Here is a 24199-nt window from a genome sequence, read left to right on the forward strand (position 1 = left end):
GTACCTTTTGGATGTAAAAACGTCGAGAATCCAGAACAACGAAAGATCGAAGTGCATGATGAATTCAAATTTTTAATCTTTTCAACTTTTCGAATCCGAATTTCAACTCCGCCCTGTTTTTTATCTCGATCACACGTCCACGCCGTATATCAGCTTTCTCCTTTGATCTTCTCTCGGTGCAAGAAGCCACCAAGCGAGGGTGTGCATGAAGGGATGAACAGAGTTGCTGCATGGCAAAGCCGCAGATTTTCCTCCCCTCGACCATAGTGGTCATGTTTAATTCGCTGGAGGCTGGAATGCGTTAATGACACCATACACCGGAAACGCCAGAGTCATTGACGCGGAGCGAAGGGACCGGGGACGATCGGCGATCGCGGAATAAAGGCAAGACCGACATCGAATTAACCGCTCGGAACTCGATTAGACCTCGCGGCTCCCTTTGGCGTGACCCGATGACCTCGTTGTACCCGCTCTTGAGCGGCGTTCGACCCATCTTTGCACTTAGGAAACCGTTGATGAAGGTACAGGCAGGTGCCTCCGCCTGACGGGTTAACGCTGCTGCACAATCGGCAATTGACAGATTTATCGACGCCACTGACACCCTCGCCACGTGCAACCCTTTGAACCTGTCATTCAATCTACCACCGACGGAACTTTCTTGAGTCTTGATGGTTATACGATATTCTATATCCGCGACGTGTTGTCCTGCACAGGACATCGTTAGTTACTCCTCGTAAATCACGAGGCGGTCGTGATCGACTCGCGACTCCAAGGCTGCAGCCACCTGAATCTGGTTTGAAGGGGTAACAAACCCCTAATTCAGAAATATAAATATATAAAATAACTTCGTATCTCATCACGTGACTGATAATATAGGAGTCGCTTGCAGGCTTGGGATGAATGAATTTTTTTTTTTTTTTTTGTTTTTTTTTTGGCAATTTCGAGAGATGAGTTGGAATCTATGATCGCGTCTCGTTTCTTCCATCCATCCGCAGTTTTTCCACTGAGCTTATACGTCAGGCCCAAGGCAGTTATCGGCGATTTTTCCGACACGAGGACAATCGTCCCGGATTCGTCCCTGTCATAACGCCGTCGTCGTCGTCATCGTCGTCGTCGTCGTCTCGTTTTATCATTACGGGTGAAAAACTGAGCGGGGCGATTCACATCGTTTCGCGACACATTCGAGAAATGGACTGCAACATCAAATTCGGCGAGGAGGAAACCAAATGACCGAACGATAGAACTGACAAATATATACAATATATTTTATACGACAGAATCCAATGACGGGTAGGAAAAAATGAGAAACGAGACGAAAACGTGCGGCCGAAGAGAACTTGAAAGAAAAAAAAAAGAAAAGAAAAAAAATTGACGGAAAACAAGGTGAGGGTCGGCAAAAAAGTGACGCGACATCATCGACGAGCGGGTTGAAGAGTTTATTTTTATTTTATTTTTTTTTTAACGTTGATTTTCCTGCTCTCGGCAATGAAAATTTAGGTCAGTTTATATCGTATTCATGTCTCAAAAACGAAACGGAATTTTTGATGCCTACTACAGTTCAGACCTGCAGCGATATGAGCGGATCAAGGAGAAGAAGAAAAATCTGCAGAAGAGATTGCGAATGTTGGCTGTGGAAGGGTGGGGAAGAAGAGAGGGATCCAAAAGATAGGAAAATGAAGTGACGGGCAAAGAAAAACGGTGAGAAACCCCAAGGAAAAGGGGGGGGGGGGGAGGAGGACAGGAAGGAAAGCCGAATCTAGGGGACAAACAGCCGATACCAGGTTCCAGTCCTACGAATTTCCATGTCGCGTCGCCCGGTTATCGAGGGTTGAAAATCATAAATATCAAGTACCGGAGGACAGGACACCCTGGAGACAAGGGAGACCTTGCAGTGGGAATAAAAATTCCGCAAGCGAAGAAAATACGGAAGGGGTTGGGGGGGTAGAGTTTTGGTGGGGAGGGATAAGCCCTCGTGGACGTTGGTTGAGCGTCGGAAATATCACTGGGATAGGTACAAATGCAATGGTATATATATATATATATATATTATATATATATATATGTATACGACAACTTGATGTATAGCTGAATTTTTATACCCACCGCGGTGCCGATGTGTTCCTTTTTTCCTTTTCCTCTTTTTCCTCTCTCCTCCTCTCGACTGTTTTTTTTTTCATTTTTTTTTGGGTTTTTTTTTCTTTTTTCTTTTTTTTTTTTTGCCACGCAGCATCGCAAGATGAATCTTTGATATATCACGCATGGCGAGAGAGTTGGCAGCCCGAATCGATATACCTACACGTAGGTCTGCTGGCTGTAGCCCTTCAGTCGGCTAGGATTTCGATCAACAGGATTGGGACACGTTTTTGTCCACATTCTACTTCCTTCCAGCATCCCACAAGTAGCACCAACAGAAGATCTCGCCTAAACGACGAGATCGTCGCGTCTCTTTTGACAGAGTTCCGTGCTCTCACGCGAACGCGATGTTGGATCCTCCCTTCCCCCTCACCCCCCACCCCCTGCTCCTGCTCCTCCTCCTCCTTCTTCTTCTTCTTCTTCTTGTTCTTCTTGTTCTTCTTTGTGTCGTTGTTGTCACCGTTGACAATGTTTGACAGGTGAATCGATGAACAATGAGAGATGATGAATAGGATTTTTGCCCTACGTGTATGTAGGAAGCGTGGTCACGACCTCCTAGATTTGTGGAGAGAGATCAGGGTCGTCTGTTGTTGCCACCACGAAATCCACACCTCGAGGGTTGTTGTTTTTTCAAATCACTCTTTGCGTTTTGTTTCGTCTGCAGAGAGATTTTCTCATCTCTATTAAGAAATTTCCCTTATTCTTTTCACGCCTTTGCGCACGTTCGAAGTCGCAAGATCTTTAGAGAAGCTGCTCAGGTTTACCCTCCGTGAAATAGAGTTCGGATGTGTATAAAATTTTTGAAATTCGTTTCTCAGGATTATGTTAAAGCTGATCAGACGAAAGGATGCTATTTTAATAGCACTGTGGAAAATAATCTTTTGTAATTATATCGATATAGCAATCGTAGAGATGGACAGAACGAATAGATATACTAGATTTTCAGAAGAAATTCAAAATGAAGCATCGATATCTAAGGTCTCGTTTGTAATTCTAGTATTTTATAATTTTTTATTTGAAAAAATCTTTCTAGCTTTACAGTGCAATAAAATCAATAAACTCGTTTCGATTTGTAGCGACCCTCAACCCCCTCATTGAGGCTGCTGATCTTTAGAAGTTTGAAGTTAGATAACGTTATCGTAACGAAATATTGGGGAAAAATCACTATTTTCTTAATTTCACAAAGATATTTAAGGAACTAAGATTTCGAAATATGAGTGTGTTTTGTTTCATTACGGTTTAACTGAATTTCGGACAATCCGAAAATCGCGGAAACGGTTTTACCTCAGCATGAATCGGTATCATAACATCACCAACTTCGATATAACGGATCTTTTCCAAAGTTGCTGTAATTTCACAAGAGATTCTCGTTTCTTCTCATTTCATTTCCTATGTCCAATTCGTGCCGTATCTCTAGTATATACATATAATAACAAACCCCGAGTTTGAGTCATAAATTTACCGCCTGCGCATACAACGTGATTATAGACTCGTGTCCCCAGTGATACCCCCATGCGCATAATCATACGTGGCGGATCTGTGGTGGGTAGTAAAAAAAATTACCGCCACGTACGCAGCTCGTACCGCAGGTGGTATGAAAAGTAATTAAAAAGCAAAACTTCCCCAAACATTCTTAAACGCTACTCTCTTATTCATTGTGCGAATCTCCAGATTAGCCTTCAGTATATTTTTGCAGATCAGCAGATTTTTCGGGAGAATAAGCAACGCGGAGGCTGCAATGCGGACCCGCAGATCACGCAGCTTCGAGTCGCCGAATTTTTTCATTTTGAATTTTATTTTTGCGAAAAATGAATACGCGTCTCGCGTGGCGCCGAGTCGACGAGTATTTTTGAACGAGGGTGTTCGCATTGAACTGTCAAGATGCCGGGGCTGCGAAGCTCTTTCCATTTCGCCGGCCTTTTTCCTCTCCCTCCTTCCCTTTCTGCCTCTGCCTCTGCCTTCTCCTCGATATTGTCACGCGGATTTTTCCCTGCGATTTCTGATTAAACTTACCCGCTGAATTTTTCCCTACCAGCCACAGCAGCACGCGTTCTAATCGAAAATATTCGCGCCTATATTATCCGCTCGCAAAATATGGAGACGCACGCCGGTGAATATATATTTTGATATCGTCTTGGAACAGCGGCAGCCGCACTAGTACTGAACATAAAATATGCAGACCATGAAATTTCAACGGAACGTGATTCTCTTCCTGTTTATTTCACGGACAGAGTAATTTCGGCTTTGTTAAAGGGGGACATAAATTAGATTAAGGGTAGGGAGGATCATCCGACGAATATACTTTATGTACCGAATCGGGCCTTGCCAACTGCTGTAGCGTATTCTTACTTTTTATACGACCAATTCCTTAGCCACTCGAAACCCTTTTCCGGATTTCACATTTTACGAAGATGTCTCGCAACGTCTGTCCGCGTGAAATTATAATTCACCCAAAAGCGTGATCGTACGGATGGAAAATTTCACAGCTTAAAAGGATGGGGGTGAAGATGTTGAAGGACCGGAAAACAGAAGGGTCGCAATGCCGAATTATCAGACTCGCGAAAATCTATGTCGTAGAAATTCAGATTCCGTATAATAGTCGACTTTTTACTTTCTGACTTTTTACACACGTGTTTCAATTTTCATATTTTGAATTTTCAAATTCGATAAACCTGCTTGAAACTTCGATATTGTTACTCAGATTATATTTCCTCGTCTTTCCCAATTTGAAAATTTCAAATCGTCGCCCTTCTATTTTTTAATCTTTCCACATTTTCACCCAGATCCTTCTCAGAGGAGTTTGTTAGAAAAAAAAATGCAACTTCAACCGGATAGCTGCATCCCTACTTCCGGTTAACTCTGCCTCCTCGCTCCAATTGCCCCGCAGAAGGTGCAGAGAGATAGTGGATACCTAGAAAGTTTAAAAGTCTAGGTAAAGTTAACGCTTGACTTCAAAGAAGCGCGTATAAACTGAATGCAACGCGAAAGCATCCTTACTTACACTTGGAACTTTCTAACCCGGCGCAAGTTAACCGAGCATCATTTCTTTCAGCCACAGCTCATGTTTCACAAAGTTTCGAATAACCCTTACCTACAATCGAGAACCGCAATTATACGCGAAAAAATTATCTCATTCGTAATTACAATCAAATGTCAGGATTAAGGAATGATCGCGATAAAAAAATTTACAAGCAATCGCATAATGATTGTGAAAATTCAGCGTTAACGTCTTTCTTTTGTCTTTTTTTTTTTTTTTTTTTAATGAGTCACAAGAATATTAAACTCTTACATTAATAGAATTACAGTTTATATTATATGCAAATCATAATGCATGTATTAAGTTTTCTAATGGACTCGATTAACGCAAATTAGCATATAGTTGCAGAAAATATAAGTGACTTTGAATTCAATACGCGTTCTTATTAAGAATATTTAAATCTTGTACATCGCTAACCACTTATGTTATTGAAAATGCTTAATTTCAGAGTTCTTTTTGGAAAGCTCATTGTTCATTCCCGTCACTTTTTCGATTTCCCAAATTTTTCAACAGTAAATAATACCGTTTCTAAACATCCACTGCGAACACATTTCCATTAAGATTACAATAATTCATGTGGAAATACTCTGATCTCCTACCATTTCAGAAATTACTATTACAGTATCTGGATTATCCCTAAATCCGTACATTTTATTATAACTACGGATATACAAGAAAGCGAATATCGATAGAAAAAGTCTCTCAATCTAAGAATGAATGCCGCGAGGCTCGAATCGGAGAAGATCGAATTTAGGGAGGAGCTACTTTTTCTCCGGAAGCTTCTTGTCGCGTTTATTGGCTCGCCGTCTGGTCGGCTCTATGAGCTTTAATATTTCCCGAGAGCGGCAGCAGCGGCGAAGGCTTCATAAACTGGAAAACTGGCCGCGTTTCGAGAGGAAACATCCCCGTTTTCTTGCCCCCCGTTAGTTTCACCGCAGTTGATCGATAAACTCTTGGAAGACACGCGACGCCTATGCCAGCGTCTCTCTCGCTCTCTCACGTCTGTCGAAAGTTTCACCTCGAAAGACGTATTGCTCGTTTGTTATTTATTACCCTAACCCATCGTACGTAACCTCCGTCAATACTTTGAAGTCACGAAAAAAAAAAAAAAAAAATTCCATAATGCTGTTAATTTTCTCCTCTCATCGATCAGCCGGCTGATATCACCCGAAATTTTATGATGATTGATTTCGCATCCCGTCGAGTACCTCACTTGTCGCAAACTCTCTGTGGGGATTTCAAATCTCTTTCTTCGTCACAAGTAACGGAAGAGAATGATATAGATTTTTTTTTTTTGCAAATTTAATGAATACCAAGTTCTGAAATTTTTTTTTTAAATATTAGGTACTTATTCGGGCAATTTAATTTAAGTCTCTTTAAGATTTTGATTTTGAAGATTCAAAGGCACGCCCGCCGACTTTTTCCTCATCTTCTTCGTCTTATTTTCTCCGTTAGTCAACACCGAGGAGCTTTCGTCCAAAAATTTTCGCATATTTTCGTCTCTGATTTATATTACGAGACCCAGTAGCAACGGTATATAAATAAAACTCTGTAAATTACTCGAGGTACTTTGTATAAAGTAAATGTATATATATATATACAGCAATGAAAATGATGAAAATTTATAACTTTTGACGGAAAGTTTTTAACGTAATAATCGACCGTTTGTGAAATTGTATGTTGCGCCGTGAGGTTCGCTATACTTATAGGTATACCTATACCGTTGAAAAACGAAGCGGTGTAAAGATTTTTACAAAACTTTTTCCCCAGTTTTCTCTCTCTCTCTTTCTCTCCATTCTCTTTTCCTCTCTTCACACCGGTACAACATGGTTCATGTTGTTATACAAAAGTCAATCTGAAGGAGCTTGCGTACATTTGCAAGCAAATAACACCCTCGAGCTTTTTAATTATTTTCAAGTTCTGTTCGGAGCTTTTTGATGCGTGTCTCGAGGCTCAAAAGTTATCGACAATATGTATCTACTCATTGAAATTTTGATGTAAATCAAAAGAGAAAGAAGTAAATTTATACAAAATCCTTCATTATCTCTGCGGTTTTCCATATTTTTATAAACAAATATTGGAATCAAAAATGCATAAGAATTTGAGGTTTGAAAACAGGTGGATTGGAAGAAACCCTGAGAAATCTGATGAAATTTACGATCGGTAACTTTTCTCAAATAGACATACTGAGATATTTGGAAGGAAAATGTAAAAAAAAAAAAAAAAAAAAAAAAGGAACGGAACAAATGGTGGATGGTCAGCTCTCTGGGAATTGGCTTCCTTAACGAAGGGACCAAGTCCTCGTGACCATTCATAATGCTCCATAAACATATTACGACATTTCCTAAACTACCTTGAAGTTCACCTGCAGCACACTAATCCTTTGTGAAAGACGATTAAGCTGAGAGGGAGAAGGTCGGGAGAGATAAATCCTTAAGCGTGGGTAACTGGTTGAACACGCCGTTTAATAACTGTGTTCGTATCCGTTTAAACATGCGTCATATGAGTATACATTTCTACGTGTGAAGGATTGACAAATCCGAGGAACCTGATTCAAAGAAAATAGAAAAAATTAAACCGAGCAAAAGTGGAAAATTGATCTCTGAAGCTAATATATTCCTAACACCTATATATATATAGTTTCGTTGATTATCTAACCGATTTTCTCCGAATAATTCTGATGAAAATTTACTGACCAATTTTATGTAAATGATTTCTGCAGATTTTTTTTCGTTTCGGATTCAGGCAAAAAAAATATTCAGATTCAGTTTCTTAAAATTTTGGAATTTAAACCACGGAGGGTGAGAATGAAAACTGGAATGGCGGATTAATGGAAGACCGAAATATGGAATTTTGAAAGATGAAAAAATTTAATAGGTATAATTATTAAAATTTAGAAAGTGAAAGCGAAGAAAATTGCAAATATAGAGACTCGAAATACAAAAAGGTTAAAACATATATCAGCAAAATCTGCAATCTGTAAGGGACTTTCTTCTAATATTCTTGGCATTATATATCCTGACCTTTTTATTTTTTCACTTCTCACACTTTGGCTTACCACATTCTTAACATTTATAATTCCACAAATTAAATTTTCCGCTTCTTAAGAAAATCAATATTATGGCCCTTCTATTTTTTCACCTTTCTATATTTCAACCCCCACCCACCAATGAATTATAGATTATTGCAGATTATTTTTCTCGACATTGCGGACAAATTATAAGATGACTGATCAGGAAAATATAATTAAGCAGATAACCGCGTTGTTTTCACCTTTCGTTAGCAAACTTTCAAGCCATCGGATATATTTAGGCTCCCTAGGGTTGCGATACACGGAGCTGGGGGTAGTTTATGCCTAGCTTTCCTCCGCCACTTGCTTTAAGCCCTCGATATAACCAGTCTAGGCGTATAAGGTGTGCGGAAGGATTTGAGAAGGGCACGAGAGCGGTCGAGTATAAAAGCTGGCGGCTCCTCACCGTGCCGACCAAAGAGGAATATTATTCAAAATGAAATTTACATTTTTACGACGGCTTCATTTTCTGCCCCACCCTGCACCGACCACCGCCCCCCTCGTGCTGGCATTCTTATTACACATCCAGGAAATAAGAATGGGAATAGACTTATTTACATTCAAGAACTCACGTGTCAGAGATTAATGTCTTGATTACTTCATTCTCGAATAACTTTTAATAATGTCATGTTCCTTTTCCTACCGTTCAAGGAAAGAACCACAAAAATTTTAAAGTCTATGAATCGCTAACTGGGCAGATGATACGATAAAATATATAAGAAATTCTTACCGGTTTTCCACGGTTTTATTACCTGCACAAAAAATAGGGTAAAAATTATCTCAACAAGAAAATAAGAAAAATAAAGCAATGGGCATACAATAACCTCCTGGTCCATTTTTCAAACCGTCCACAGTGTCACTCGACGAAATCCAACTCTTTTTCAACATCGCGATCACTCGATGAAGCGAGGTGAAAATCTATTAAAAACCGTTTTCAAACCCATTTGTATTCAATCTTCAACACTCAGGGTCGAATTCATGATCTGCCGGATTACCGAGCTAATGGAATGACGATTCGTGACCTCCGTTTATCTCGCTATTCGATGCCTTATATTCAAGAAAATTTAGCGAACGTCATTGCACGCGAAGCGAGAATTAATGTAGACGATGATAACGGAAAATTGGGTCAATTTTTACGTCCAGAAAAACGAGCTATGAAGTGTTGAGGAAAACTCGTTACTTCGCGTTGCATCTTTAGGAAAGTTTAAAATTTAGTGAACCATGATAAAAAAAAATATACTCCACGTTTTTCAAAGCCAAAATAAATGTAACCAACTTCAACCTCATCAAAAAATCGATCGACGGTTTCGATCGATCATCGAGTATAACTATTTCAAATTTGGATAAAGCCGTCATCCCATTCAGCGAACACGTTTCGTCTGATAGACGAAACGATAATTTTGTGAATATGAGCTCGCTGAATACAAGGCAATGTATTTCCGTATGGCAAAATCGAGGAATATGAGTAACGACAAATCGGCACGAATGCACTATACCCAATGATTTGCACTAGTTGTTGTATAACTCTCGTTTGTTATGAATCAAATTTCAAACTACCCGTGTCGACATGACAGCTTTGTTTAAATAATCACGTGTAACTCGATACCCTACAGTGCAATGTATACGTATATATTATCAAAGATAGACGTATAGAATATCATATTTGCCAGTGATCGTTGAGCTGCAGCGGATGACGTCACATTCCGACGAGTTTCTTTGGCGGGTAAATTGAATCCAATTAAGAGAACCGTGCAACGTCGCTGTTCGTATATATATATATATATATATATGCTATGTTTAACGACGACAAGAAAAATAAGTGGATAGTATGCTGCTTGACGAGAGAAAAAGAGAAAGAGAAAGAGAGAGATGAAAAAGCACACGCGAACGATGCGTGACAATAAAGATGCACGGCGTACAGTCACGTGTAAGAATCTATCATCCCGTTGAATAAAACGATGCGATATTGCAGTCGTGAGAAGAAAGGCAAGTACTTTATTTTTCTTTTTCTTTTATTGGAGTATTGACGAGGTTGAGTGAATACGTAACGTTAACGTAACGAAACGTCGGTGAAAAAAATTATTATCGAACAATTTTAAAGTGACTTTCAAGGATTTACTTAATTTCGAAGTTTATTTTGAAGTTGAGATTTTTCCTGACGATGCATCGTCAAAGTAACGTTACCAACTTTAATCACATGCGTATAATTGACGAGTTCGCGATTCGTCGGGAAATTAAATCGTCGCGAATAGATATTGGATGCGAATGTCGAGTACCTGCGAGAGCAAAGCCCCGGACATTTTGACTGTAAATTAAAGTCGTATAAACGGTGTTTTAACGACTCGAGGTATTTACGCGCGGTTTCATTCCAGCGCAAAGTACTATCGGTTTGTCAACTTTACAAATAGTTAACGCTGCAACCGGGGCTGTCATAACACAGGCAATAAACGCGAACAATTCAAGCGAACAAATTGGAATAAAGCCGGTGAAATGTGGGTTGCATATTACAAAAAAGAAAAAAGAGAAATCTAATTGAAAATAAATCTTACAAACCGTCACCGAGTTGCTGTTTAATGCGAAAAGTTCAGTGTCGGAATTAGGAAAAAACCAGGGAAAAAAAATAAACTTCATATACATGCACGTAATACCCATCCCCTATGGAATTTGTTAATCGCGAATTTCGTTTGTTCGCAGTTTTTCAGAAAAAGACAAAAAAATCGAAATCACGGGCAAATGAAATTTTTTTTGGCCTAATGAAATCTCTTGGGGTGTATTTTCTGATCTTCTATCTATACATTTTTTATAATACACACCCACCGTACAACGTTTACGAATTAATATGCAAATATTTTTGTGTATATGCAGCATGATTTATTCATTATTTTTTAACCTATTCCGTGTACATGAAATATATATATATATATATATATATATATATATATATACCTATGTATAATGTACATAGAATTCGCGGATTAGTTGGCAACGAATTTCGCCTGCCAGTGACGAAAAATTAAATTTGCATATTCATTATATTATTAATCTAAAAAAAACTCGAGATAAAAAGAGAATATCCTGAAAGGCGTTCGTTCGTTCGGTCGATCCTTCACCGTCTGCCTTGTGATGTTAATAAATCCTTACCAGATTATATGATTAATTCCTTAAGGAACCTATACCTCGCGGTAATATAGTCTTCCAAATTTATGCGTAATAAAAATTCACACAATACACGAGTTGTAACCCCGAACACGGTAAAAAAAAAAAAAAAAACCTCCGATATCGAACGGTTATGGAAATTGCATTGACTCGAAAACTGCATATCTTGGATAAAATAACAATTTACAGAGAGCGTTATTCCGTATACCTACTATGGAGCAATAAATGCGGTAAACTTTTTCGCGATCAGTTCGAAGTTTGGACGATCATCATTCGTAATGCCTGATTAAATCGTAACTTTTCTCATTACTATACCATACGCGAGAAATGTCTTATTCATAAATGCAAGGAAAGTTCGATAACCTCGTTTCCACTAGCCTTTCTCTCCAAAATTTACGCTCGACAAATTCAACTATCAACTGTGCGTATTAATAAAAATCGTGAATTGACGTTATAGGTATTTATATTGGCCACTATACACCCACCCCTGCTCTGCGTCTATTATATCCCAAGAGCCGGAAATTGATGGAAACGTAATTCCATACGACGATTTTCCAATAACCACACGTCGTCGAGCCAATGGTGGCAACGACTTCCGGAAAATTCCGTACCGAGGGACTCGAGTATTAAGAATCTCGACGTCGTTTTATGCGTGTCGAACTTCTTTCACCTCGATCGCTTGAATATACCGCGGATCCCAAGGGTTGGAAACTTGCAACGAATCGCTGACTGTGTACCAGAGACTCGATCAACCATACAATTTTTTTTTTTCTTTCATCTTTTCGATCTCTTCTTCCCTTTTCACCCCTCTTGCCAATGTTAATGGGGTTTGAAATGACGATGACTAAATCCAATCTTGATATTAATACACGTTCAACATTTAAAAGTGAATAATAAATATTTGCATGCCGCATCCATGACGCCAGATAATAATAATAATAATTGTCTTGTAGACAGAATGTAATCGTCGGAATGGTTCTCAGATAACGCAAATCTCGCGTCGCGTCGCCGCACGTAAGCTATATATAGTAGATTCCTCGTTAGTGCTTGCTGTCACGCACTGACCTCATAATGTATACTCTTATCATTGGGTCAAGTGGGATAATACAGCACGCGTTCACTCTGTTGTATAGATAATTTAGCCAGGAACGCGATCCATCTGAATTCAAAGAGGAAAATTTCGCGTCTAGACCGTATTAAAGGGCATTTGTGCTGGAAGATCGAGATATATATAAGCAAAATCTCAGCACGAGACTAGAGCAAAAAAACGAAACTCTTACTTTGACCGTCAAAACAAATAGACTAAACTTACTGAAAACATTATTAAAATACAAGATTGAAGTTCCCGACGTAATATTGAAACTAAAATCATTGTCTTGGAAAATTTTCGAACGAATTCAATGGAGTTTAATTACTAATATCTGAATACACTTTGCTTTTTAAAAATATATTGCTTAATTTCAGACGATTCTGCAGTTTGCGAAATAATGACTTTTACCAAAAACGAATCGTTAAATTAACGTTACGTACTTCATTCTCTTTGATTAAAATTGCATTGTTCATTTGATCTATTGCTCTATAAATTAATAAACACTATATTTTACTACTATTAATAAATTATTATCGTCAAAAATTTATTTATTTTTTAAAATTACATTGAATTATTGCCGAAATTTATAATACCTATTCTTATACTTTATTCATTCGTTTAATTCATACAGATCTTCATATTTAATTCTATTGTTGTGCAGATTATTTTTTACCGATTTCCAGCAGCAGCGGACATCTGCCTTCGAGTACGAAAATCTATCCCCAGCAATTAAAGTGGTCCGTAAATTAACTCTTGTTAGCAAGGAAGACTTCCTCTTCGAATTTCTCCTACTATCATTCTCTCTTTCTCTCTCTCTCTGTTTCTGTCTCTATCCGCAACCGAGGTGAAGAAAACCCGCTTGAGGCTCTCGAGGCTGGTCTGCAATTGAATTAGTCGGACCAGGTGGTAATTAGTTTGCGAAGTACGCGGTGTGTCTCGTGAATTGAAGTGCGAAGAGAGTAAGCCTCGGACTTGAGACGTCTCTCGGTGAAGAAGATCAAGTGTCGCCTCGCCTCGACGCCGGCGCCCCTTCATGCAGAACAATCGGGTCCATCCGTATAAAACTGTAACGTATAACGACGTCGCTGAGCCGCGTCGAGGAAATAAAATAAATGTGTAAAAAAGAAGTGAGATGAAAAAAAAAAATGGAGAAAAAAAAAACGGAGGAACTAAACTATATTTTCCTGTATAATTTTTCACAAAGCCGTAAGACGGGAAAATAAAGTATAATGCCGTGAGAGTTTCATCTTTGCGTAACTTTTAAAATTACGATAGCCTGCAGGTATATTTGACGCCACGGTTGAAAAGATATCAGCCTTGAAAGAAAACATTTTCTAATATATTATAAACGCCGGAAAAACGTCGTATCATGCACGGCTAGCTTGACGTTTTACATATAAGTTATATAATATATAACGAAACGCAAGAAACCGACGAGACGAGAGAGAGAGAGTAAGAGAGAGAACGAGAGATGCGAAAAGGTGAATGAAATTCGAAGACGACTCCGAGGCAATATCTTCTCCGAACTTCTGAAGTCGATATACTGTCATATCCACACGTCAAAACGTGCATTCGTATATTATACCAAGGGAAGAGGGGCGAGGGGGAATATTTTGTAGAAGAACGGTTCTTCACCCCGCGAAAGGTACGGATAGCAGGGGACAAGGGGGTGGAGGCGGAGGGTGACGATGCCGACGAGCCGAATGGCGGCGGAAGGGGGTGAAATCGCGGAACGATGGAAGGACGGAAAGGGGCGGGGGTGGGGGGTGGGGGGAGGAATAATACCAAGAGCGAGGGTGTGACAACGGCTCGCCCCTCTGTCACTGCGAGTTTACCCCGCACAATGCTGACACGCGCGCTTGCACTCCAGGCATAAATGCGACGCCTGCACGGTGGTGGTACCGGTACTCCACCCCCATCCCCGTCGCCCCATCCCCCACCCCCCCCTCACGACCACTTCATGCGTATGCTCGTTGCGTTACAACGCATTTCCAGCATCCCAATTTTCTCTTTCTCCCTTTTTTTTCTGTCTCTTGCTTTAAGTTTGTCGAATATTTTTATGGATAATAACAAGTACATCGCTTTTTTATTCTATTTCTGTGCTCTGTTTGGGTTTATGATCAACCCTCCGTCTTAGACCGAAGAGAGACGAATGACGGTGAAAAATATTCTTTGTGGATTAATACGACGGGTTTAGAGTTTCAATTTGGCTTGAGATATTACTATTTGCATATATGTGTAGGGCTTTCGTATGTGAGGCTTTCAACGCCAAATTGACCTGAGTCTGATCCTCGGTCTCTTGGATTAATTGATCTGCCATTTTTTATATTGTTGTTTCAGCTCTAAAAAGCAATCGAATTATTTTTCAAATTTTATCTTGAACAACTGCAATTACAGTTTGAATAATACAATATGTAGTAAATGTATATACGAAAGCAGAGACGATTCAGGCAAACTTTATGACGAATATGGTTCATTCAAACATTATTATACAGTTAATACCATACACTTAATTTCATTTTCAATCTAATCACACTCCTAAATTAACCTTGAATAACAGCCGGATTTACAAAATCAGTAGCAATTTGCAAATTGCATAACGTATTAGTACGTGTACGTTATACATACATATACGTATAGGTGCTTAGTTAAACCAACTTCATGATCAGGTCAATTGAATACGGTAATCTATTTAAGTTGACGAAGTTCCTCAGTTATCAATTAGCCGCTTCTAGCCCCAAAGTTCTGCGCGCTCTGAATTCACATCATATATGGTTATATTGCCGCAGACATGACAAGGATAAAATTGCGTAAAATTTAGTCATTTAGTAATTTGAAATTAAATTTTTTCACCGTGCAAAACACACCTGCGCCATTGAATGAAACAAAACGTTATTAAAAATTGCACGATATCGGACGAATGGACGTTGTTAGAAACGCTGTTGTAAAACGAAATCTGAGCGAAAGAAAAAAAAAAAAAAAAAAAAAAAATGGCACACGGATACAGAGACGTGCAGAAAAAAAAGATAGCAGAGTTATGAAAATGATGCAAATCGTAAAACCCGTCAACTACAAGCATCAACAAACGTGAAATACAAGAATAAAACAGGGTGTAAAAAGCATGAGCGCATATCGATGAAGTAGGGGACTGAACCGATCCTTTTTTACACTGTTATATAAATATATGTATATGTATACAGAAATACCGTAAACCAGCGAGGGGTGTACCATATAAACGCTACGCTCGATGTTTGTAATATTTATCAGTGTGGTAATAAAAACGTTCACAGTCCTGTATTTTCAATTTAAAAGCGCTGTAAAAACGTGAGCACATTTGATTATTTCGTCACATTTTTCATCCATCGAATCAGCTCTGTAATAAACCAAACTTTTAAATCAGCTTGAAACGCTAAAGACGAAAAGCTACGAGTAAATTAAATAAGAAAAAGCTCCACTGCATATGCGACAATCGTACCGATGCTATGGGGAATCGCGAGTGCAGGGGTGGGACCAGGTGTTGCCTCGATCCTACAATGACCATTGTTGCTCACTGGTCGCAATGACTGTTATTGAAAACCTTTTTACCGCGGGTTGAAGCCGCACATACGGTGGCTTAATGACTCACGCGTCTAATGAATGACGCCTCGTTGATTTTCCGTTAATTTTCAGCCTCAAAAAGGGGTGGTTGAAAGCATGTGGTACACTGCTTTCTAAATACGCGCGAGTTTTGAAAAATTATTAACGTTTCTGCCAGCAGAAAAACAGGGGTTTCAAATTGGAAAAAAAATAAATAAAAAAAAAAAATACTCGCCGCACGTTATGGATGAAGGTACGTGGTATGCATGTATGTACATACCTAATGCCGAACGAGAATTGGACCGGAAATAAATCAGCGCTTCGTAGCGCGGCTTGGACAGAAGGCGAAAGACGTATAGGATCATTAGGGGAAGGAGCGAAGGAGTTATCCACACTTCTTCCGGCATCCCCCGGCGCTGTGTACCGCGGTATCAACGCTGAACTAAACTACAGGGTGAGGGTGGCTGCTGATCTCCAGTCGGAAGATCTCTTGATTGTTTTTGCTCGCTTTCTGTCTCCTCCACACTCTCCCATATCTCGCGCCTCCACCCTCGGCAATAGAATTTCACCCCCGTTTTCCGCTTCTTGCGATTTGATGGATTCCTGTTTACGCTTTTCCCGGACTCCGGAGATACATATAGGTTATATATGTATGTATATATATATATACATACTCCTCGTTGTGCGGAAACATTTTTTTGGCAGTATTTTTCTTACCGAAGAATATAACAATATATATATATATATATATATATATATATATATATATATATATATATATTCTCTGCCGACAGACCAGAGTGTTCACCTTGGACCACTCGTCGCGAGCTTTTCTCATCTTTCCTTATTGCAGACTCCTCCACCTCGATACAATGTCCGTATTAATTGCTCGAGCACTCTCGGGATCGATCCTCTGGGTGAAATTAATCTCTCTGAAACCATGCGGCCTAGACAGACGTAGAAAAAGTTGCGGAAAGCGAGGAGTTGAAGTAGATTTTAGTCCCCTTCATCCCGTTTCATTAAATTGAGCTGAAGCCGCTGAAGGAGGTTCCCTATCCCAAGTGATGGGCCCCAGATTAGCGTGTCCATAAAATAAAAACGAAAGAAAGACCGCAATGAAATATCCGTGCAAAGATCGTTTTTGGGAACAACGTGACCGAGTTGTTCATCAATCTCAAACCAACACAGAGAGTCTGAATAGCTGACTGAAAATAACATTCCAGTTCTGAATTCAATTGACGAGAAGTGTAAAGAGGGGTGTAATTTCGTCGTAACTCGATGAACGGCCCAACGAATGAGAGGAGTAAGCGAGCGAACTGTGAATGGATCTTGCAAGAATCGGGGCCTGCCGTTTACACCAGGCTAACAAAAGCCGCGAATTAGGGTCCGCGAGTCTTTGCCTGTGTGTGTGTGTTTGTATATATGTTTGTGTTGAAAGGGTGGTATCAAGTTGCGCCCCGGCCGGACCGGTCCGATGGAATAATTATGTGCGGGTCTCCTTTCATACGAAGGCCACGTGCACGCGGTTACCACAGCCAAGAAAAGGTCCACCCTTGCACCACGGTGCGAGCATTCTACAAACCGAGTGCCTACTCGCCCCTTTTACTCCGCCTAACCGCGAACTCTGACGCTTCGAAGGCTTTATCGCTCTTCAACAGCGATTCGTGTTCCAGAAAACAAAAGCTCGAGACCCCGAACTGCGTGCTCACTACTGTTATTAACAATCCTAATGTCCACACGCACCCTGGCCTTGTTCACACTGTTCCATATATATTCTGAATCGCTTGGTCTTTCGCGATTATACACGCCTGCCCGAAATCATTAACAACCCTTTCTTGCAGTCGGGGTCACCATGGCGGTACAACGTGGAAAGTGACAGCTGTCAACATTGCCAATGTGGTATTTCGTTGCTGGAAGAGTAACCATTAGAGTGTCAAAGTACAATTAGACTCTCCAATAATCACAAGTACACTTAAGCAAAGTTAGTCCAGCCATTCCTGAACCCTTGACGTTCACCACAACTTGGTGAATTAGGTTGAGGGTTCATGAGACCACCATATGACAAGAACTGGCAAAAAAATTACGAACAATAATTTTCTGACGTAACCGATTTTCCAACAATTTTCTCATCAATTTGTACGAAACCCTTGTAAGGACCGAGCAAAAAGAGTACCTACGTGTCGCAGTTCCTGAACCGGTTCGTCCTTAGACAGCACATAACACTGTTCCGTGATGTTCGCGTGGGAGAAATGATTGCAGTGGGTACCTACAGGGGTAGCTACCGCATCTGAGGGAATGCCAACGACCTCTGGGAGTAGAATTTGAATACGGTAGCGTCCCCCCTATGCTATACGCAAGGTACATACTACCAACATACACACACGACGAGTTGTCAGGACGAAAAGCATGCAGAAGGGCTTTGTCACTTGGAAAAGGATGCGAAGAGTGCCGTGCCATGCCACTCGGTTCCTTGTTAAACTAGAAGGGGACTCGTAGTTTTTCGAGTGTAAGAACACGCGCGTGTACAACCTTCGCATTACGCTGGTCCTCGTCGGAGGCGGGAGGGAAAATTTTACCCCTCTACATGAACTCCTCGGGGAATCGCACGTTGGCGTCGCGTCATGGCGACGCATTCCAATTAAACCGAGTGTAGTGTCACTCATCATCTCTCGTCGGTACTCGCACCCCGTGCAATTCCTCCCCCCCCCCCCATCGCCACTTCCTCTCTCCTCTTTCTCTCTCTTTCTTTCTCGCTCTCCGCACTTTGCCTCCACTTTCTTTTTCCGCAATCTCTTACTCCAGACTTCGAAACAAACCCCGTTTCACTCGGTACTTATACCGCGAGGGTAATTAAGACACGGTGTTCACCGGAAATCCACTCGCGATTCTGCTTTGAGCTCTGGGAGTACCGGAGATTGCCGGGTTCGCTGTACTTGTCATTAACCGTAGAGCCAGCTGATTCAGGGTCCAAATACACGCGAGCAGATGAAGTGAGTCTGTTCTTCAAGGAGCGAATCCATCCCACCACTGGCACCAAAAGTACCTCTATATTCGCGAAGAAGAAGCTTGCAATTCTACGACAAAAGGAATCAGCACACGTCAAACACACGGTTGGAACAAGTTGTGATGCACTTCTCTAGTGTTCTTTGTACGATTGAACCATATAAGGACATCGCCAAAGGATAAAAAGAAAAACACTTGGAAGAGAATAAACGTAGACGAGTGGTATGCTCGACTATGCTAAACGAAATTCCAATATCGTTCCTGAGTCAGTTTGACAAGGAGTTTCAACCAATGAAGAAAACAATTTTATCCTGCAGACGCACTTTTTCTCAAACGTACGAAAGGGGAACCTTCAATAGAAGGACGTTGTGCTTCACCGGAATTCTCGCACTTTCCTTTACATTTTCGCTGCAAAACATGAATCACCCGGTATAATACACATGTGTGCGCATACATTACTCTCCACCGCAGTATATAAACAGGGTAGATAAACGCTGGCCGGGCTGCACACGTCCCCAGCGATTTACATACCGCATGGGCGCCGGCCGGTGGGCCCGGCGTGTGCTTCCATCGAGAGCTTTAACCATCTCCGAGGAACTTTGGAACCTTCGGTCCTCGGGGAGGCCGCCACCGGCGCCGCGGCTACCCTCGTAAATATACTCCGTGCGGCTTAGGAACTCGAGTTCGCCATCCAACGGAGCCACCGCATATCCTCCTCTCCTCGGTCCATCTTCTCTTATACAGAATCCTTCCATGATGCTGCACTGCTGGATGATACCTTCAGAGCAACTTTTGAGGCGGAGCTTTGACGAAGGCGCGCTGGATTCATTACATTACGGAATTGCTCTGGATTACTTCAAGCCTCGTGAAAGCGCCTTGATCCTTCTCGAAGATCAACCTACTTCCTTTCGTATGAATCAGCGATCGGTTCATTCGATCCTTAATTAAGACAAAATTTATTTCTCATATTACTGCAAGTAGTAACGGAATATTCTGTACATTCAGAGTGCAGATTACTGAGGTCCAGGTTGAATACCTTGGAATCGCTTTTAAAGCTCTGGAGTGAGAATGAAGGATTCGCGTAAAATTATGGATGAACTAAGTTTCCACATTTTGAAAATTCGAGGTGATTATGAATTTGACTTTTCACGTTTTTACTCGGATTTCACGCTCATGCAATATGCATAGTCTGTCACAGAATAATTAGCGCCCGCGTTTTTGGAGACCCTGCAGCCTGTTGTTGGCTCTTTTTTTCAAAGGAATATCTTTTTCAGCGTTAATGGTTCGCCGACATGAATTGTCGGTGCATGAAGCTGTCCACATAAATCAGAGTACCTCTATGTCGGTTTGTGCGAAACTTGCGAGTCAGTTGAGAAGCTTATAAGATTACTGAGCGGATCTACTCTGCAAGAACGTTTTCTTGTCAACTTCACGTGCAGTTTTGGGATCAAACCGCTGGCTTTGATAACGAGAAATGTGTATCGAGAAACCGGATGTTTTGACAGTAAATATGAAAGGATCATGTATTTGTACGATGTGACAAGGATTAGCCGTGTTTTCATCTAAACTGAAGAAGAGTAGGATTCTGTCTGAGGGTAATTTTTTCAGAAATTGATTAAAGTGATGAGAACCGTTTATCGTGTCACGTTGTTCCGGATCCGCATCCGCAAAATAGATGCCAAACTTTGATCCCCTCGCGGTATCAAACTTTACAATTAGAAAAGTTAGCATAAGCTTCTTGGAAGACAAACCGAGAACCAAACTTCGAACATTCTTCCCCCTCTACCATTTGGCTGGAATTATTGCAGTAAACAACTAAATTTCATTCTTTAAAAATCGTTAGTTCATCCTTTGACCCCGCTCAGCAAGTAAATATGAGTTTTTCCCGTCTCTTTGCCGAATTTAATAAAAATCCGCGACGCTAAGTATGACGGAGAAAAAAGTGTCTCGACCGAGCTTGGCATTAATATCCGTCGAATGAGATCAACGTTCGAGAAAAGTGAAGACTTGGGGCATCGGGGGGAAGCTTGAATACTCAAAAACAAGATCTTCGTCTAAGGACCACCGACAACGTCACTGCGGGTTTCGTCAACTCCTTTCCTTCCGTATGAAAGATCTGCCAAATTGAGAACCAAAGTGTTTTTCAAAGGCCTCGAAGTGCGGTTGGGGTGAATGAAACCTGTCGAAGCTGTCTTCACTCGAGCTTAACGACCCTCGCGGATCCGACGAGGATAAAATTCGGGATAGATCCTCGTCGCCGGCGAAACGGAGGAAGATGCCGGGACTCCAGGAGCACGCCTGAACCAGGAACCCGGAATTGGTGCCCGGGGAACAAAACACCGCAGTCGCTTTGTGTCCTGGGTCGTGGCATTGTGTCCGGGGTTGAATTCCCCATAATGGATGGTGACGTGGAGTCGCGTGGCCACTCGTCCATATGGTGGCTAACCATGGCGCAAAAAGTACCATCGCCGATAGATTTCGGCGTCGAGAGCTGCGCCGTTGCTTCGTGATCCATATGCCACTGGGTAATTCGCCCATTCATACAAGTCGCCCCAGGTGTGTCGGGGCCTCGGGTTATTTGCGCACTATAACCACAATGCCCGGGAGTCAAGCAGCCTCGCCGTTGATGTAATTAATTCACCGGTAAACACGTCGACGTAATTAGCCATTCGCTACGCTCCGTAGAAAACCCGTTTCGGCCTCGAATCTACTCTATAACTACTCGAATCGTCTCCGCAATGAACCGAACTGCTCGTGTCTACGACAACCTATCCTGCCTAGGTCACTTGTACACGGTACCTACTCTCATCACGATCCTGGAAACCGTGCATCCGGCTTATACAGGGAACAGTTCTACACCAGAAGAGAATTATGGGTATTCTATGCGCATCGAAGCAAGTTGTAACGAAGGCTTGAAGAAGATTCCTCGATTCGGATCTACACAATCTTCACACATGATCTTACAGATCTTTTGTCGAATATAACATTCAAATTTCATTCTAGAATGGTGCAGCGTTGAAAGAACCCATCAACACAAACCAATTTCAAATGGTCTCTAATTCCGAGACTTTTTATTTATTTTTTATTTTTTTCATAATTACAAAATTAATCAAAAGCTATTTTCATTTTCTATTTTCAGTTGCGATGAGCGAAGCCCAGGCCGTAGCTGGAGGAGTTGCCCAACTGCCGTGTGACGTCGAGCCTCCGATCAGCGGTGACAAACTCTATCTGGTCATCTGGTACAAAGAGGAATCCAACAATCCGATTTACAGGTTTGTAAAGATGGAGTTGAAGTCGTCGATGATAGTTGTTATGAGGATGGAATCTGGAAGGGTTCGCAACGCGTTCACGCTCAGGTTCGTTACAACACACGCTGTCGCGAGGACAATAAGGAACGACGACACTAATCTCGGGCAGATTCAAAGGACTCGTGTAAAGGGGGACGCACGCATGGCGTCATTGCGAAGGAAACCAAGCGAGTCCCGTGGCACTCGCAAAAATCGCACGAGCGTGACCGCGTGGAGAGAAATATCCTACGGGGAAAAGGCGAAAGCTCACACAATTTCCCGGCTGCATCCCTTTTCACTGTCTTCTTTTCTTCTCTCATCTCGTCTCTTATGGTGGTGCGATCACCAGTTTTTTATTATATAAGTGCCCGATAAAGAAGTATCGAAACCGAAATAAGCCGGCCAATTCGCGTCATTTCGGTAATCAAAGAAACGGAGCGAATTTTCGCGATTTTTCTATCATTACACCCTCGCAAACATCTTTTATGCTTCCCCGAAGAAATTGCGTAACGTAGAATCCTGACCGTTGTTAATTCTCGGATAACGAATGCTCGGGATTTTTTTTTTTTTTTTTTCATATATTCTGACGAGTGAAAACGCGAACGGAAAGTGACAGAAAAATTCGCATTCTTCAAGATCACAACGTTTTTTCGTCGATTTTTCAGCTTTGACTGTCGACGTCACGGCAACGCGCAAGACGCCACGCACTGGTCTGATTCCAGTATCGGAAACAGAGCCTTCTTCAAGCAGTCCGACAAGCCCGCTAAACTGAACCTTGAATCCGTCACCGAGAAGGATAATGGCCTCTACAGATGCAGGGTTGACTTCAAGCAGTCACCTACCAGAAACAGTAAAGTCAACCTGACCGTCATCGGTAAGTCGCACCCCCAACAAAACCTCGCATCAATTTTCTAGCTGTTTTCGAATTCGAAAGTGCAAAAATTTATATGTCTATTACTCGCCAGAAAAATGGTTGCGATTTTTTTTTTTTTTTATTTATTCATTTTTTTTTTTTTCTTTGAGTCTTTGAATCATTCGTTTTCATTGCTAGCCGAGAGCAGATCGACATCTGATTCCGGTTTTGCATCTTCGGTTGATCCGGGGTCACGTGTCTATAGAAGCCACGAACAAAGCCAGAATTTATTTGAATGCCATGAGTTGGATGCCTCTTCGATCACCCCGGCACCCTGGCATCATGGCGCCGCGATCTGCCTTCCGCTATTCGGGGATTCGCCCGAGCCCCCGATAACGTTTCACTTTGGTTTGGAAATCCGGCGGGTGGTTGGCGTTACCTTTTTACAAGAAAATCGTTCCTCGGTTCGCCTCGTCCGACGTTTGCACCATCAAAGGATTTATTATCACCGCGGTGGAACAGCGAAGGGCTGTAAATTCAGATTTTATCCCAATTTTTCGTTTTTTTTTTTTTTTTTTTTTTTTTTTTTTTTTTTTTTTTTTTTTTTGTACCCCATCATCAATCAATTAATACTGTGAAAAATTATTCCTCGCTCGTTTTGCCGTCGCTGAACGTATTTTTGTTAATATTTGGAAAGAGAACAAATACGAAAACAAAAACCACCCCTACGCGTCTAAACTTTGTTCATCACCCGGGTGAAAAAGCCTGTTTTCAAACGACTCGGCAACAGCTCACAATTAGGTTTTGAAGTCATTACGGAAGAGGAATTGAATTGTTTTTTTTTCTCTTTTTTTCCCGTTTGGTCGTTGGTTTTCATGTTTTTTTTTTCGCTCCTTCTTTTTCGCGTTTTTTATTGCCGTTTTATTCGCTTTTGTTTAGTTTTTGTTCCCATGTGTTTTATTTATATATGTATGGATTCGCCAGTGTGGGCTGT

The 24199-nt window shown here is 41.2% G+C and overlaps 1 protein-coding gene across 6 annotated transcripts in view; it reads left to right on the forward strand.

Moving 5' to 3' along the window:
* Positions 1 to 24199, forward strand: part of LOC124416501 (nephrin-like) — a 63972-nt gene that overhangs the window by 21431 nt on the left and 18342 nt on the right. For all 6 annotated transcript variants that reach the window (XM_046897629.1, XM_046897633.1, XM_046897628.1 and 3 more), the window contains exons 2-3: positions 22205 to 22337; positions 23018 to 23226. In XM_046897629.1, the coding sequence (XP_046753585.1) occupies positions 22205 to 22337; positions 23018 to 23226 (342 nt within the window). The remainder of the gene's footprint in view (positions 1 to 22204; positions 22338 to 23017; positions 23227 to 24199) is intronic.

Source organism: Diprion similis, chromosome 2, assembly GCF_021155765.1.
Source record: "Diprion similis isolate iyDipSimi1 chromosome 2, iyDipSimi1.1, whole genome shotgun sequence".
Classification (NCBI taxonomy): Eukaryota; Metazoa; Arthropoda; class Insecta; order Hymenoptera; family Diprionidae; genus Diprion; species Diprion similis.